This window comes from Nyctereutes procyonoides, unplaced genomic scaffold, assembly GCF_905146905.1.
Source record: "Nyctereutes procyonoides isolate TBG_1078 unplaced genomic scaffold, NYPRO_anot_genome, whole genome shotgun sequence".
In the NCBI taxonomy this organism is placed as follows: domain Eukaryota; kingdom Metazoa; phylum Chordata; class Mammalia; order Carnivora; family Canidae; genus Nyctereutes; species Nyctereutes procyonoides.
Genome location: NW_026575146.1, coordinates 66717679 through 66736532, shown reverse-complemented (window position 1 = coordinate 66736532; position 18854 = coordinate 66717679). Strand labels below are relative to the sequence as shown.

The following is an 18854-nucleotide window of genomic DNA, read 5'->3' as shown; positions in this document are numbered from 1 at the left end:
CCAGTTCTTTACTGGACCAAGTGTGTGTCAAGGTCACACAGCTATAGAAAGATAGACTGCATTGGGACCTCACTCATTTGGCTACCCCTCTGGTTCTTTCCAGAGCTCGGTGCTGCCTCCTATGGAAAAAGCAGAGATGGAGCAAGGGAGAGAGATGCCCGTTGGGATAGGTGAGCCCTTACCTAAGTGAGACCAGGAACCCAAAGGTCTCCAGCATCACTTCCACTTACCGGATCCTTTGGGTTGTGTACAGCTCACCAGAGCTAAAGTCATAAACACCTGAAAAACTAAACCTAAGACATCCTATTGATCTTTGGGTTGGTGGGTGGGGGTCAGAGCTGTCACTCCTTTGCTGATAAATGACGCAGAGATGGAACCCTGAATCACGAAGGTGTCTTGAGGTTTGGTCTCTGTGCTGGGCTCAAGGAGGAGGCTGGCACAGCCACTGTACATAATGCTGTGGCCAAGAGAACAGCCCTCCCCCAGGGGAGGCCACTGCAGATGAACATGGCTTCCCCATAAGGACTGTGTGGGCAGAGGGCAAGTGGGGAATATGCTCATGATGGTAATTCCACAGAGAACAACAGCAGCAGTGCCTCCTTGGTCCTTGCCCTCCGTCTTCCCTGGGCTGAGGGCTTCATGAGCTATGCTAACAGGATTAAACACCCAGGTCTGGAGCTAATCATTCAGGTTTGAGTCTGGTTACTGGAATCTATTGCCTGTCTCTTGTATGGCCTTGGGGAGCCAACTTCATCTTTCTGACCCTGGACTTCCCTAGAAATACAATAAATAATCATTCCTATTCCCACCTTCTCAGGTTGCTGTGAGAATGAGAGGAGATGCTCACAACACATACCCTCGAGTCCTGACACCAGTAAGTGCTCAGAGTGCAAGTCCTTGTAACCCTCACGGGGGCCAGTGTAAGCACCATCATCACCTCGGAATCAGGGAGCTAAGACTTAGGGAACAATAGCAAGTTGTTCCGATTCCCTGGTGGAGAAGCCCTGCCTCCCCAATGGGTGGGTCAGCAGGTTTAAAGAAGCACCATTTCTTTCTCAAATACACTCAGGGGTAGAAGGCCTTTGGGGCACTGGGGAAATAGATTGCTTGGCCCAGGCACGTCATTGCAGAGACTGAAGCTGCTCAGGCCTAGAGAGGCCACAGGTGCAGCCATTGCACAGCGAAGTGGTACCTCAGAGCTCTTGACCTCCAAACACTATCCCTTACATGCGTTTTACACAGGCGGAACCTGAGGCCCACCGAGGGTGGGTAGTTTGCGCGTGTGTCCTGGGGATCTGGTATTCAAGCCCAGGGTGCGCCTGGACCCAGGGCTTGAAGATCCTGATCAGTATTTTATTTCTGTCTCTGTTGGGGTTTGGGACTCCAAAAACACTTTCTCCATCTTGAGTCTATCTGGTGCCCCCAGAGTCCTGCTCCAACCCACTAACCTCCATAATGATAGACCAGGAAAATGGGTGAACACTACAAAGCAACGGTTTATTGTATTTTTAAATGTCTGGACTTTAAAAGCAAAAATGTCAATAATGTAGATTAAAATTAAAAGTATATATATATGTCCATTACGTTATACATAGCATAAAAAAACTGAAAACAATGAGAACATACACTTCCAGTATTAAAAATGACTCCAAAAAGTTAAAAAGTCACAAAATGAGTGAAATTCCAACATATCTTTCACATTCCTTTGTAAAAGAATACTCACAATTCATAGAATAGGCAGAAAATATGAACAGACATTTTAGCAAAAATATAGATAGCAAATGCACATCTGAAATAGTCACGGTGACTCCTTATAGAAATGCAGTTCAAACACTAAGACAGCACTACACATTTATAAAAAGGGTAAAAATTAAGAACAACTGATCAAACTAAACCACTCACTAAGATATGCAGGAAATGCAACTCTCATACACTGCTGGTGAGAATGCAAAAAGGTATAATCGTTTAGATCACAATTTACTAATTTAAGTTAAACACTGATCTACTCTATGACTCAGACCTTCCACTGAGTTATTGACAAAAGATTAAGTGAAACACATGTCCATATAAATAATTACACACAAATGTTTGTATCCTTATTTTCCATTGGCAAAAATTAGAAATACCCAAATGTCCATAAACAAATTAATGGGTAAACTAATAGTGTTATACTCAAAAACAAGAATATTTCTCAGCAAAAAAAAAAAAAAAAAAAAAAAAAAACAAAAAACCACAAACCACCAAACACAAAACAAGCTACTTATATATCACTGATGATTCTACAATTATTTATGCAACATAAAAACAGGAAGGAAATAATTCAGACTCCTATTATATAAATCATAGAAAATAAGAGTTTTCTATTACAATGGAAAGTAAGTCAATGGTGACTCAGAGGACTGGGAAGACAGGGAGAGAAATTACTAAGAACATGAGGTAAATATGCAATGACACATATGCTCACTATCATGACTATGATGTTTCAGGGTCATCAGTACGTCAAAACTTATGAAGACTACATTTCCAATATGTACAATTTATTACATGTAAATTATACTTTAATAAAGCTTTAAAAAATGATTCAAGATTAAAAATCTGTCCAACTCTTTTTGGAAAATAGGTTTTGCAGCCCTACATTCACCGCACATTCTTGCCTTGTGGAGGCCAGTTTTGCTCAGTGAAAGAAAATATAGCAATCAAAGACTTTCCACTACAGCCAAAAAGACTGCTGACCGGGTCACGAAAGCCGCATCCCTGGTCTACAGATCCCTGCTTTCTCGATCTGTTTTCCTCCCTGTGCAGCAATGGTCTTGAGGTGAACATCACTAGGCTACAGGAATCCAAAATACCTTTCAATTCTTTCCAATGAAGACATAAGCTACACAAAATAGATATACCTGGAGGTCCACAGATTTGTGCACACACCAGCTCAGCAGTCCTCACTGCAGAAGTATTTCTGCGTGCACTTTTAGAAGAGGCACATTCCATATAATTGGCTGTAGTCCCCTCCACTATTAAGCCAGTGTTTCTGCAGTAGTTCTGGTTTCCCCCTGACCCTTATGGCCTTAAAACCAGTGACCACCACCTACAGAAATGTGGACATCAGGGCATATGGCTTTTTGCAGGACCTGGGGAAGAAGTTCCCCTCAACAGTGCTGGCATCCTCTATGATATCCTCTGTGAACAAGGGAAAAACTTTCATGCTGCTCCTAGAAGGAACTGAGGTTCTCACACCTGATCTCCTGGGGGTGACCTTGGAGACTCCCAAAACTCATTGCATCCGGTCTCAAATCAGGACCAGAAAACCCTGCAGTTTTCCCTAGGAAGCCATGGGGAATACAAATTTAGCAAAAACTGGTAAGCTAATTTCTGCCACCATATTGACACCTTGAGATACACAGAAAGTTTGAGACCCTCCTCCCCAATGAAAGTTGTTTACTCCTGCATGCTTATAGACCTCAAAATGTTTAATAAACCACATACATGGTAAAGAGAACACCCAAAATTAAAGAGGACTTAAACAATAAGGACTTGTTACTGTACAAACCAAACCAATAGGGGCTAGCAGTTTTTGAATTAGTGACTTGGAAGCTGGAAAATTAATCACACATATCTCTGGAGACCATGTCCCTGCAAACGGTGGTCCTAGGACAATATGGAGGTTCTCTAGGACAGTATGGGTCAGGTCCATGCCAGTTAGTCAGAAAAAAGGAAATGTGGGTCCCCCTAAGGACTCAGGTTACTCCTAATTTCCTTCAACCAATGAGAGCAGAGGTCATCTTCCCTGAGCACAATGGGGTGATGACTGATGCATGTTGTGGAGACATGCCAAGTGGTAGAAGTACATTGCTTTGGCCAAAGACTGGCAGTAATGTAAATCTGGAAAGAGCCCTAGGCAGTTTAGAAAATGCAACATAGCCACACTGCTTCCCACATAACTGAAACTTAAGGGAAATCTCCTTACTATTGGCATTTGGATATAGTAGATTGAATTCAGACAAATGGTGCCTCACAGAGTTTCCTCTGGTATCATTACTCTGAACAAGGAAACTACATTCCTATGCATCTAAGGCCTTTCTCCAGTGTGAACTCTCCGATGCTGAGAAAGATTAGATTTTCGACTAAAAGATTTCCCACATTCACTGCAGTCATAAGGCCTCTCTCCTGTGTGAACTCTTTGATGATAATGTAGGGTGGAACGAGAGGTAAAAGATTTCCCACACTCATTGCATTCAAAAGGCCTTTCTCCTGTGTGAACTCTCCGGTGAATAATGAGATGAATTCTTTGGGTAAAGGATTTTCCACATTCACTGCACTCATGAGGCCTTTCTCCTGTGTGAACTCTGCGATGTCGAATCAGTATGGAGCTATTGGTAAAAGATTTCCCACATTCACTACACTCGTAAGGCCTTTCTCCAGTGTGAACTCTCTGATGATAACCAAGGGCAGAGACAGAAGTAAAAGATTTCCCACATTCACTGCACTCATAAGGCCTTTCTCCAGTGTGAACTCTCCGGTGTTTAGAGAGGTATGAATTTTGACTAAATGATCTCCCACAATCACTACACTCATAAGGCTTTTCTCCAGTGTGAACTCTCTGGTGTTGATTCAACTGGGAACTATCCCTAAAAGATTTCCCACATTCACTGCAGTCAAAAGGCCTTTCTCCTGTGTGAACTCTCTGATGACAACGGAGGGCAGAGGTAGAAGTAAAAGACTTCTCACATTCTCTGCACTCGTAAGGTCTTTCTCCAATGTGAACCTTCTGATGATAACGGAGGGCAGAGCCAGACGTAAATGATTTTCCACATTCATTGCACTCATAAGGCCTTTCTCCTGTGTGAACTCTCTGGTGTATATTGAGGTGATTTCTTTGGGTAAAGGATTTTCCACATTCACTGCACTCATAAGGTCTTTCTCCTGTGTGAACTCTACGGTGTCGAATAAGTATTGGTCCATTGGTAAAAGATTTCCCACATTCACTACACTCATAAGGTTTTTCTCCAGTGTGAACTCTCTGATGATAACAGAGGGCAGAGCCAGAGGTAAAAGATTTTCCACATTCACTACATTCATAGGGCCTTTCTCCGGTGTGAACTCTCTGGTGTTGAGAGAGGTAAGATTTGTGGCTAAAAGATTTTCCACATTCACTACATTCATAAGGCCTTTCTCCAGTATGAACTCTTCGGTGTATGATGAGGTGATTTATTTGGGTAAAAGATTTCCCACAATCATTACACTCATATGGTCTCTCTCCTGTATGAATTCTTTGATGATAACGGAGGCCAGAACTAGACGTAAAAGACTTCCCACATTCACTACACTTATAAGGTTTTTCTCCAGTGTGAATTCTCTGATGATAACGGAGTGCAGAGCTAGAAGTAAAAGATTTTCCACATTCACTACATTCATAAGGCCTTTCTCCTGTATGTACTCTCCAATGTTCAATAAGATCAGATTTTCGTCTAAAAGATTTCTCACATTCAGTACACTCATAACTCACTTCTCCAGTGTGAATTGTACGTTGTCGAATAAGGATGGAGTTCTGGCTAAAAGACTGAGCACATATACGGCACACATAACAATTTTCTTCAGTGTGATTTCTCTGAGGATAAATGAGGACAAATTTTTGGCTAAAGGATTTCCCACATTTGCTGCATTTGTACTGCCTTGGCCCAGTATGAATTCTTCGATGTTGACTAAGGGTTGAGCTTCCCCTAAAGGATTTTCCACAGTCACTACACACATGAAGCCTATCACCATTGTGGACCCTCTGATGAATTATAAGTGAGGACTTGTACCTGAATGTTTTTCCACATTCAGGGCACACAAAACACTGTCTTCCAGTGTGGACACCCTTGTCCTGACCAAGTGTGTGTTTGGGACCAAAGGGTTTCCTGCATTCTTCCCAGGTGTTATGATGTTTTAAGCTTTGAGAAGTCACCCCAGACTCAGTGATTTTATTCTCCCCAGTATGAGTGGACTGGTGTTGGAAATGTTCTGAGGGGGCCAAGAGGTCCTCTTCAACTACCTCACAGGTGAAGGACTTTCCTGAATCATGGAAATTGCTGCTCTTCACAAATGATGCCCTGTCCACACTGCTTACAAAGGGTTTTTCTCCCACCTGCTGCTTCTCATGCTGCTGAAGGTCTGCACTGGAATAAATTTGTTTCACACATGTCCCATATTTGAAAAATTTCTGATTCTTTTGTTTTCCCTGGTGCCCAACCAAGTGGAAAATATTTCTCAAGACTGAACTACACATCTCACAGGGGTGGGTCTTCTGGGGAGACCGAGGTTCCTTCTGAGTCCAGGGCTGTGACACACCTACAGAAATGCTTTGTTCAAAGAGTGCCTCTGCATCCTCTACTCCACAGCAGCAACCTAAATACAAAGAAACACTTGTGAAGAACACATTGACTTTACCGGAAGAGGGCAACCCAATTATGAATATATAAATGAAAACCAAAAAAAAAAAAAAAAAAAAAAAAGGAAACCAAAGACAAACACGGTAACTATTCTTATGTCAAAGTAGACTTTAAAAAAAAAAAAAGTATACTTTAAAGTAAAAAACTGGGACGCCTGGGTGGCTCAGTGGTTGAGCGTCTGCCTTTAGCTCAGGGCATGATCCCGTGGTCCCAGGATTGAGTCCCACATCGGGCTCCCTGCATGGAGTCTGCTTCTCCCTCTGTCTGTCTCTGCCTCTCATGAATAAATAAATAAAATCTTAAAAATAATAAGAAAAATTTAAAATAAAAAAAGTCAAAAACTATCACAAGAGACAAAAAAGGACATTTCAGAATGATAAAGAAGTAAATTCATCAAGAGGATATAATAAGTATATATGTACCAAATATCCAAGCACCTATTAAGCAAATATTAACAGATCAGAATTCAGAAATAGACAACAATGCAGTAACAGTAGAGGACTTCAACAACTCAGTAGCAACAATAGACGGATGATTCAGACAAAAAATCAGTAAGGAAATGTTGGATTTGAACTGCACTTAATACCAAAGGCATCTAATAGACATAAAACAGATGCCTTTCAGCTGTAGCAGAATATACATTCTTTTCAATTACACATAGAAGATTCTCTAGGACTCTTACCTGTTAGGTCATGAAACAATTTTTTTTTTAATTTTATTTATTTATGTAGGCACACAGTGAGAGAGAGAGAGAGAGAGGCAGAGACATAGGCAGAGGGAGAAGCAGGCTCCATGCACCAGGAGCCCGACGTGGGATTCGATCCCGGGTCTCCAGGATCGCGCCCTGGGCCAAAGGCAGGCGCTAAACTGCTGCGCCACCCAGGGATCCCCCATGAAACAATTTTTAACATTTAAGAAGACTGAAATTATATCAAATTTCTTTTCCAACTACAACATATGAAACTAGAAGTCATTAACAAAAGGAAGGCTGTAAAATATCACAAACATGTGGAATTTAAACAACATTCTGAACAATGGGTCAAAGAAGAAATTAAAAAATATATGTAGACAAATGAAAATAGAAAAATAGAAACATAACACATGAAAATTTATAAGAGGCAAGAAAATCAGTTATAAGAGGGAAGCTTATAGTAATAAACGTCTACATTAAGAAAAAAGAGAAATCTCAAAACAACTTAATATCTCAATGTATGAGAAAAAAAAAAAAAAACGAAGGTCAAAGCAAAAAGAAGAAAATAACAAACACCAGAGCAGAAATAAATGAAATAGACACTAGAGAGTCACGTGACACCCCTCTCCGCGTTGTCTCCACTACAGCCTTCCGAGCTTTCACTGCCAGAATCCGGCGTTATGGCTGCCGGCATGCCCCGCGCGGCTTCTCTGTCCCCACTGTTCCCCCCTTCTCCTGTTCCTCCTGCTCCTCTCCGCTCCGCATGGCGGCAGTGGCCTGCACACCAAGGGCGCCCTGCCCCTGGACACAGTCACTTTCTACAAGGTCATTCCCAAAAGCAAGTTCGTCTTGGTGAAGTTCGACACCCAGTACCCCTACGGTGAGAAACAGGATGAGTTCAAGCAACTGGCTGAAAACTCGGCCTCCAGCGATGATCTCTTGGTGGCAGAGGTGGGGATCTCAGATTATGGTGATAAGCTGAATATGGAGCTGAGTGACAAATACAAGCTGGACAAAGAGAACTACCCAGTCTTCTACCTATTTCGGGATGGGGACTTTGAGAACCCAGTTCTGTATAGTGGGGTGGTTAAGGTTGGAGCCATCCAGCGCTGGCTAAAGGGGCAAGGAGTCTACCTGGGTATGCCTGGTTGCCTGCCTGCATATGATGCCCTTGCTGGGGAGTTCATCAGGGCCTCAGGTGTGGAGGCCCGCCAGGCGCTCTTAAAGCAGGGGCAGCACAACCTCGCCAGTGTGAAGGACACGGAGAAGTGGGCTGAGCAATATCTAAAGATCATGGGAAAGGTCTCAGACCAAGGGGAGGACTTCCCAGTATCAGAAATGACCCGGATCACCAAGTTGATTGAGAAGAACAAGATGAGTGATGGGAAGAAGAAAGAGCTCCAGAAGAGCTTAAATATCTTGACTGCTTTCCAGAAGAAGGGGGTCGAGAAGGAGGAGCTGTAAAAAGGCACTCCAGGTTTTCCAGGGTTTGGGAGTGGGGAGAGGGGAGAGTTAATCTGTTGGCTGTGAGAGACCCTCCTGGGATACAAGAGAGTGGTGGTTAAAGGGGTACTAAGCTGGAAATCTGAGCATACCTGGACATTGACGCTGATGTGACCATGTTTAGGACATTACTAGCGCCAGTCTGGTGTATAAACAGAGCACTTACCAGATGGCTTGTGAAATCCCCCCCTCAGAAGGAATTGGTGCTATAAAGAAGAGTGTACTGCCCAGGTCCTTGACAGGTGTTATTATGACCCAATTAAAGTTTCTGTGTTTTGGTTAAAAAAAAAAAAAAGAAAGAAAAGAAATAACACTAGACAAACAATAGAAGGAGCACCTAGGTGGCTCAGTGGTTGGGCACCTCCCTTTGGTACAGGTCATGATCCTGGGGTCCTGGGATCAAGTCCTGCATCAGGCTACCTGTGAGGAGTCTGACTCCCTCAACCTATGTCTCTCTCTCTCTCTCTCTCTGTGTGTCTCTCATGAATAAATCTTAAAAAAAAAAGAAAGAAAGAAAGAAAGAAAGAAAGAAAGAAAGAAAGAAAGAAAGAAAGAAAGAAAGAAAAGACCCATGAAACTAAGAGTTGGGTTTTGAAGAATATAAACAAATTGACAACCTTTAGTTAGACTAAGAATAAAAGAGAAAAGACTCAAAATCAGAAATGAAGAGGAAACATCACAATTGATACTGCAGGAATACAATCAAGAGACCACAATGAACAATTACATGCCAACAAATTGGATAACCTAAAAGAAATGGATAAATTCACAGAAACATACAACCTGCCAAACCCCCACCTCCCTCTCAAAAGAAAGAAACATACAACATGCCAATACTAAATAATGAAGAAATAGAAAACGTGAATAGACTCGTAATTGGTAGGAGAAATCTCCTAACAAAGAAAAGCCCAGGGGTAGCCCTGGTGGCGCAGCGGTTTAGTGCCGCCTGCAGCCCGGGGTGTGATCCTGGAGACCCGGGATCAATTCCCACATCAGGCTTCCTGCGTGGAGCCTGCTTCTCCCTCTGCCTGTGTCTCTGCCTCTCTCTCGCGCTCTCTGAATGAATAAATAAATAAATTTAAAAAAAAAAAAATGGGGGATCCCTGGGTGGCGCAGCGGTTTGGCGCCTGCCTTTGGCCCAGGGCGCAATCCTGGAGACCCAGGATCGAATCCCACGTCAGGCTCCCAGTGCATGGAGCCTGCTTCTCCCTCTGCCTGTGTCTCTGCCTCTCTCTCTCTCTCCCTGTGTGACTATCATAAATAAATAAAAATTAAAAAAAAGTTTATAAAAAAAAAAAAAAGAAAAGCCCAGGACCAAACAAACAGAACCATGGAGAATTCTACTACTTACTTACTTACTTATTTATTTATTTATTTGTTTGTTTGTTTGTTTATGATAGTCACAGAGAGAGAGAGAGGCAGAGACATAGGCAGAGGGAGAAGCAGGCTCCATGCACTGGGAGCCCGATGTGGGATTCGATCCCCGGTCTCCAGGATCACGCCCTGGGCCAAAGGCAGGCACCAAACCGCTGCGCCACCCAGGGATCCCTCTACTACGTATTTAAAGAATTAACACCATCTTTTAAAAAAAAAAAAAATCTATTTATTTTTTTAAAGATTTTATTTATTTATTAATAAGAGACACACACAGCGAGAGTGAGAGTGAGAGAGAGGGGCAGAGACACATGCAGGGAGCATGATGTAGGACTCGATCCCGGGACTCCAGGATCACGCCCTAAGCTGAAGGCAGGTGCTAAACCACTGAGCCACCCAGGGATCCTAAATATCTATTTATTTTAGAGAGAGAAAGAAAGCATGAGCAGGAAGAGGGACAGAGGGAGAGGGCAACAGAGAATATCAGGCAGACTCTCCACTGGAGCATGGAGCCTGACACCAAACTCAATCTCATGACCCTGAGATCATGACCGGAGTTGTAATCAACAGTCGTATGCTCAACCAACCGACCCGCCCAGGTTCCCCACCATCCTTCTTAAAGTTCTCAAAAAACAACAACAACAACAACAACAACAACAACAACAAAACTGAAGAGGGAACACTTCTAAACTCATTTTATAAGGCCTGATATCAAAGCCATTTTAAGACAACACAAAAGAAGAAAATTAGGCTAATATCTCTGATGAACATAAATGCAAAACTCTTGCAAATCAAATCCAAAAGCACATTACACAACATATACTACAATAATCAGGACTTATCCCTGAGATCCAAGGAGAGTTCGACATGTGCAAATCAAAACATGATACACCACCTTAAGTAAATAATGGTTTAAAGGGTAAAAATCATATAGCCATATCAACAAATGTAGAAAAAGCACCTGGCAAAATTCAATATCCTTTTATAATGAAAATCATCAACAAATCAGATACATATTTAATATTTTATTTATTCATGAGAGACAGAGAGATGGGATGCCAAATAAAGAGATCATTTGAAATAGGAAAAAAGAGAGAGAGAGAGAGAGAGAGAGAGAGAGGCAGAGACAGAGGAAGAAGCAGGCTCCCCATGGAGCAGGGAGCTCAATGTGGGATTAGATCCCAGGATCCTGGAATCACGACCCGAGCCAGAGACAAATGCTTAACAGACTGAGCCACCAAATAAGCAAAGAACCTCAACATATCTGACACGCCCACAGCTAACATCATATTCAATAATCAAAATCTAAGAGATCCCTCCCAAACCTCCCCACCCCCAGCATCAGGAACAAGACAAGGTGCCCACTCTCTTCACTTTTATTCAACATAATACTGAAAGTCCTAGCCCTGAGTAAGAAAAAGAAAGGCACCTGGGTGGGCTTAGTTAAGTATCTACCTTTCGCTCGTGTCATGATCCCAGGGTCCTAGGACTAAGCCTCATGTCCAGCTCCCTGCTCAGTGGAAAATCTGCTTCACCCTCTACCTCCCTTCACCCCTGCTCATCCTCACTTGTACTCTTGCTCCCCCTCTCAAATAAATATTTTTTTAAAAAAGAAGAAAAAGAGATAAAAGGCATCCAAATCAGAATGGAAGAAGTAAAACTGTCTTTTTCCAGTGACATAATCTTACATATAGAAAACTAAAGAATCTACCAGAACACTGTTAGAATAAATGAATTCAGTATAGTTGCAGGATTAAAAAAAAAAAATCAATATACAAAACTAAGCTGCATTTATATACACTAAAATAAAGCTCTCCGAAAACAAATTGAGAAAACAATCCCACTTAAAGTAGTACCAAAAAGAGTAAAATACTCAGGACACCTGGGTGGCCCAGTGGTTGGGCATCTGCCTTCATCTCAGGTTGTGGTCCCAGGGTCCTGGGATCGAATCCCGCATCAGGCTCCCCACAGGAAGCCTGTTTCTCCCTCTGCCTACGTCTCTGCCTCTGTGTTTCTCATGAAGAAATAAAATCTTAAAAAACAATAATAAAATAAATAAATGGTGATGGAAAGACTGGGTATCTACATGGAAAAAGAAAAAAGGAGATCCCCACCTTGGCTCTTAAAATAAGAGGGAAGGTGTAGGGAAAACTTGGCCAAGCCCAGCTAACTTGAGAAGCTACACTACTTATTGGTAAATGTGGACATTCTAGGCTTACATTCACTCCACCATCAAGATTTCCATATGTATTTAGGGGGACCAGAGCACTGTGATGAAGCCAAGGCTGTCGATATTCCCCACACAGACACTGAGGCACTGAAGAAACTTAACAAGAATAAAAGATTAGCCAAGAAGCTGGCCTAGAAGTATGATGCATTTTTGCCTTCAGAATCTCTGATCAAGCAGATCCCACAAATCCTGGGCTGAGGCCTGAATAAGGCTAACAAGTTCCCTTCCTTGCTAACTCACAATGGGAACACGGTGGCCAATGTGGATGAAATTAAATCCACAATCAAGTTCTAGATGAAGAAGGTCCTTGTCTGGCAGTGGTAATGGCCATATGAAGATATGAGCTTGTGTACAACATCCACTTAGCTGCCACTTTTCTGAAGTCAACGCTCAAGAAGAATAGGCAGAACATGTGGGCTTTATACATTAAGAGCACCATGGGCAAGACCCAGAGCCTCTACTAAGACACAGCTTAATAAATCCTAGTGTTGGGACTCCTGGGTGGCTCAGCGGTTGAGCATCTGTCTTCAGCTCAGGGTGTGATCCTGGGGTTCGGGATCGAGTCCCACATCGGGCTTCCTGCATGGAGACTGCTTCTCCCTCTACCTCTCTCTCTCTGTGTCTTTCATGAATGAATGAATAAAGTCTTAAATAAAATAAAAAACTAAAAAAAAATGGGCAAAGGACCTCAAAAAACCTTTATCCAAAGATTCACAAATGGCCAACAGGTACATGAAAAGATGCTCAACACCACTAATATAAGAAAAATGCAGGGATCCCTGGGTGGCGCAGCGGTTTAGCGCCTGCCTTTGGCCCAGGGCGCGATCCTGGAGACCCGGGATCGAATCCCACGTCGGGCTCCCGGTGCATGGAGCCTGCTTCTCCCTCTGCCTGTGTCTCTGCCTCTCTCTCTCTCACTGTGTGCCTATCATAAATAAATAAAAATTAAAAAATTAAAAAAAAAAAAAAAAAAAAAAAAAAAGAAAAATGCAAATCTAAATAACAATATGCCTCACACCTATTAGGATGGCTATTATCAAAAAGCAAGATATAACAAGTGTTGGTGAGGAATGTGAAAAAAAGGAAATCCTTATATAAAGTCGGTAAGATAAATTGGTACAGGCATTGGTAAAGAACGGAAGATCTTTAAGAAATAAAAATAGGGGTGCCTGGCTGGCTTAGTTGGAAGAGCATGTGACTTTTGATCTCTGGATTTTGAGTTTGAGCCCCACACTGGGTACAGAGATTACTTAAAAATAATGTAAAAAATCTTAAAAAAAAATTAAAAGTAGATCATATGGTTCAACAATCCCACTTCTCTGTACATGTCCAAAGGAATTGAAATCAGTATCTCAAAAAGATATTTACACTCCTGTGTTAATTGCAGCATTATTCACAATAGCCAAGGTATGGAAACAACCTAAGTATCTTTCTATGGATGAACAGACAAAGCCTGGTATATATACACAATGGAGTATGGTTCAGCCATAAAAAAAGGAAATCATGCATTTATGATAACATGGATAAACTTGGAGAACATAATGCAAAGTGAAATAAGTCAGGGAAAGACAAATACTATATGTTATTACTTATATGTGGAATTAAAAAAAAAAGTTCAACACCTAGAAGCAAAGAGTGGAATGCCAGGGGCTGGAGATACTGGTCAGTTACAAGATGATTAAGCTCTGTGAATCTAATGTACAGCATGATGATTATAGTTAATAATAATGCTATGTTGTATACTTAAATTTGCTAAGAGAATAGCAAGTGTTCTTACACATACACAAAAAGTAAATATGTAAAGTGATGGATATGTTTAAGTTCATTGTAATACTTATTTTATAATGTATATGATATCAGGTCATAACACTGTATACTTTAAATATATACAATATTATTTGTCAATTATACCTTTATAGAGCTGGTAAAAAGAAAAAAGAAATTTGAACACCATAAATAGAACAGTACAGAATAGTCTTAAAAGACAGTCCATGGTCCAGATAGGTAATGACCATGATAATTCCCAGCACAGGGAAACACAATGAAATGTCAGATAAAACAAAAGGAAACAAAACCAGGGACACAAAAGTAACACAGACCTAGAGAAATAACCTGGCCAGGGAGGGGATAAACAAGATGCCATCCATTAGTCTCACTCCAAGACTACTGAACTCATATTCTTCCTGTGAGGGTTCAGTACAGACAGTGTTGGGGAGAGAAGAGGGCAGAGCAAAAAACACAACCCTACAAAGGACAACATCTATCCAAGAAACTGCTGAAGCAAGCAGTATCTATGGTCTACATACTGAAAAGGACAGAGCATCCCCTGAGAAAAGAAGGGTCTGGGGAAATGTGAAACTTAGTTTACATCACTGGAGAAAGGGAGGGTCTTACCTAGTGAGGATATAAGTACAAAGTTCTCCAGCATTACATCGTGGTACAGGAGTCTCTGAGCTTCATCAAGGAGATCCCACTCCTCCTGGGAGAAATACACAGCAACATCCTCAAAGGTCACGCCACCCTGTCAAGAATGGGACAAAACCATGAACATTCTCTCTCTGAGAACGCATAATCTATCTCCCATACATCTATTCCACATGTATCCTCCTCTGGAACTCCCTACCCCAGAGGAGGTACCAGGCCCTATCACCACTGATGCCTCTTCTCTCTTCATGATCTAATTCACCACTGTACATAGCCCTCAGCAACAATAGGCAAGGAGGCAGAGAAATGCCATGTAAGCTCTGGGCCTGGCCTGGAGGGCTCCATCCCTTCTACAAACCAATTTCCCTACATCTCACAGATTATACATGCAAGATACAGCCATGTGGGCTCATGCTTCACCCTGAGGTCCCCAATCCTAGGGCTCTAGGGTCTTCAGCTCATACTTACTGTCAATGTACACTTCATTCAGTAGGCCAAACCTATCTCACATCTTTGGATCCCTCAAATGCACTCTCACTGCTCTGCCTTCTCCATACCCCATACTAGAACACCACAGACGCCATAAAAGTTCACCACAAAACTCTGGTGAACCTGAACAGTAGTGAATAAACACCAGGTCTGGACTCAGCATCATCTTGATTCAATTTCTACTCTGCCTCCATAGCCATCTCTCGTCCACTCATCCCAGGGAAGTCTTGGCCGCCTGCCAGATCATCCTCTCCCACACTGTTCCCACTATCAAATTTCTCTCTCGACATGCACCCTTTTCTTTCTAACTCACTAATAGCATTGCCACCATGACACCAGAACCTGCATAATCCCTCCTATATGTAATCCAAATCTCCACCCTCCTCCACACTATAACCATTATTCTTGGACATCTCCAACCTGGACCTCTCCCCCGATTCCCGACCTGTATGTTCAATGGCCCATTTGATGCTTTTACTCAGTTTTGAAATGTCTCAGACTCTGAACAGAGCCAAAAACTTTAAGATATTCCCAATGAAAATAACCTACCACCAACTTCCCATCCCAGTTGATGGACATTCTATACCTTCAGCTGCTAGGACCAAAAAGCCCAGAGATCCTCCCTGACTCCTCTCTCTCCCTCATCTACAACATCCAAAAGTCTACTTGGCCCTTCTTAAAAAATGGACAGAAGTCCAACTCCTTCCACCTCCACAACCACCACTTCTATCCATCAGTACTCGCCTGGATTATAGCAATTGTCTCCTCCTCGGCTCCCTGTCTCCTTCTTTAACCCCATAATCCGTTCTCCACTGTGCAGCCACATGGAACCTGTTAAACCTGGGTATCACCAACTCTTTCCTCCTAAGTTTATGACTTCCCTAACAGATGCCCAGGTTCTCAGGCACCCGCATTACAGGCCTGATTCTTGATCTCCTGCTCTTTGTTCTTAATAGAAAGAATGAAGACCTGCTATACTATTTCTAACTCAGGCACACCAAGTATTTACAAACAGGTATCTGTTCCTGGGATAACATTTTACACCTGTTTACATTGGCTGACAAACCGGGAACACCTCCATTAACCCTTGGCCTGCATTCAGGACCCTGAACTCGGGATATCTCGAAGGTCCCAGACCCAATTGCTAGGAAAATACTTGAAAGTTTCAGGCTACCAAAATCTAATACATCATGCGGGTGGTCTCAGAGCCAGCGAAGCATGGGAAACCCTCTCCCTCCTTGTGTAGGTGCCATAAGTGCCTTTTCAGCCTCCAGAAACTGTAGGAAGAGGAAGGCAACCAGCTGACCTGCTAATGGACTAACCTCTGTGCCTCGGTTTTCCTCCTACCAGATCTGCGACCTTGGACAAGACTCCACTCCCAGGGCCTGCTTGTCTTCAACACCCCCATTCCAATCCGTTCTCTTTAGCAGCTTTTGGAAAGCTGTTTACAGCCTCACCCAAACTGTGTCCCTCTTCTCTTCACGACTCTCCAGGGTCCTCGGAAAAAAGTACCACACCTCGGGCCGCCAGGCCCGGGGTGACCCCGCTTCACGCTCCCTGTTCCCCGACTGCAGAGTCCTCCCGCCTCAGCACCCCCTCCCAATCTCTGCCTCAGCCCGCCCCTCCACCGCAGCCGGCTCCCGCACGCCAACGCGCCGGCGCTCACACACGAGGACCCCGCCCACCGGCGCCTGCCGGTCCCGGGCACCCGGGCCTGGGCCGCAGTGACGCGAGCAGGCGTCCCGCGCTCGGGCCAGGTGGGGAGGACCCCGGGGACGAGCGTTTACCTGCGCTGGAGCCCTGGGCGCGGCTGCCGCCATTGGACTCGGGGGAGGGGGGGGGTACGGCGGACACCGGGGCTGGAGATCCCTGTCCGAGCCCACGTGCGGAGCAGCCCGGGCGGCGTCGCCGAGCTGTGGACCCAAAGATGTGCGGCGGGGACAGCGCCTCCTCCCGCCCTTTCTCTGGTCCCGTTACCAGAATCCAGACTCGGAGCTCCAGAACCTCTGACCGAGTAAAAGAATCAACGAGAAGCAGATCAGGATGACGATAAGCCAGAAGTCCCGCCCCGAATTGGTGCGCACGCTCGGAAATCCCTCATATTGGTCCCTCATTGGCTCATGACTGCGGCCTCCCATCGCAGAGTCTTCAGGGAGTTGTAGTACTTGCAAAGGGCGTTCTACCAGATGTTCCAGGAGGCAGCCTGAGAATGCTAGTGGTGCTCCTGCGTCAAAGCAAGGAGGGATTTTGCTCGTTGTTAAACGCGGCTTGGAGACGTTTTTCGACTATAGAGTTCAGCCTGCTCCCAGAGGATAAAAATATTTAAGATGCTCCGAAATCCTCTACCTACATCTCATTCGGTAGAATCGTTCAGACGTTAAGAGTTCACCCATGGCTGGAAACGTTCTGGTATTGTTCTTCAAATGTATATAGCCTGAAGCATTACTCAGTTTTGTATTGTGTTTGTTAGGAAGGAAAAAAAAAGACTTAACCCAGGCCCATAACAGAAGAGGAAGAAAAGGCATGTTAGGCTGCTGCCCTCAAGCTGGTGGGCAAACAGGATTTATTTCTGGTTCCCACAAAAAAGTCCACTACCTACTTCTTCAGTGATTTTTGAGAAGTGGAAGCAAAATTAGAAGCTCTATAATAAATCCTCTAAATTTTGTAAAAAGCTAATTTATACTGTGTAGCCTTTTAAAAAAAGATTTTATTTTTAGGGGCACCTAGGTAGGGCAGTTGGTTGACATCCCCTGCTATTGTGTTGGCTCAGGTAATGATCTCAGGGTCCTGAGATCCAGTCCTGACTGGGGCTCACTCTCATCCTGGAGTCGGCTAGGGATTAAAAAAATATATTTTATTTTAAAAAAGATGTTATTTATTTATTCATGAGAGACACACACACACACAGAGAGAGAGAGAGAGGGAGAGAGAGAGAGGGGCAGGGACACGGGCAGAGGGAAAAGCAGGCCCCATGCAGGAAGCCCGATGTGGGACTCGATCCTGGGATTCCAGGATCATGCCCTGGGCCAAAGGCAGGTGCTAAACCGCTGAGCCACCCAGGGATCCCAATTTTATTTTTAAGTAATCTCTACACCCAAGGTAGGGCTGGAACCCACAACCATAAGGTCAAAAGTCACATGCTCCACTGACTGAGCCAACTAGGTAGGTGTGCTTGTAGCCTTTTTATAATTGTATCAAGTATGTCCCCTAACTATCTTTTTGGATGTCCACTTTATTTGGTGAGGAAAACACATTAAATGACAATTGTGTTAGTCTACTAGGACTGCTATAACAAAATATTATGGACTGAAGTAGTTTAATCAACAGAAATTTTCTTACATTCTGGATGTTAAAAGTTGAAGGTGTCAACAGGTTTGGTTTCTCCTGAGGCCTCTCTCCTTGGCTTGTGGATGACCATCTTCTTGTGCTCTCATAGGGCCCTTTCGTCCCTGTGAACATACCCCTGGTGTCTATTCTTCTTAGAAGGAAATAGGTCCTTATGAAATAATGCCCCACCCTTATGATTTCATTTAACTTTGCCTCTACAAATGCTCTTTCTCCAAATATATATTCTGGCTTAGGGTTTCAACATATTAATATTACGTTAATGTTTTAGTGTTAATGAAAGGCAAATGACTTACTAAAGGCATGTAATAAAGAGCAACTTTTTAAAAGTATCATCCAGGTGCCAGTGGTTCACAATAATTACTAAAAT

General features: G+C 43.3%; 2 protein-coding genes across 2 annotated transcripts in view; one reads left to right on the top strand and one right to left on the bottom strand.

Moving 5' to 3' along the window:
• Positions 1–1483: 1483 nt before the first annotated feature.
• Positions 1484–18854, bottom strand: part of LOC129500885 (zinc finger protein 345-like) — a 31793-nt gene continuing 14422 nt past the window's right edge. Inside the window, exons 2-4 of the mRNA XM_055311774.1 lie at positions 16927–18588; positions 14621–14747; positions 1484–6384 (exon numbers count right to left, since the gene is read on the bottom strand). Coding sequence (XP_055167749.1) covers positions 4067–6384; positions 14621–14747; positions 16927–16959 — 2478 coding nt within the window. The 5' untranslated portion in view covers positions 16960–18588 and the 3' untranslated portion in view covers positions 1484–4066. The remainder of the gene's footprint in view (positions 6385–14620; positions 14748–16926; positions 18589–18854) is intronic.
• Positions 7764–8583, top strand: LOC129500901 (endoplasmic reticulum resident protein 29-like). Its single transcript, XM_055311804.1, is given in 2 exon segments — positions 7764–7844; positions 7846–8583. Coding segments are annotated over 2 exon segments (783 nt in total). The 5' UTR covers positions 7764–7799.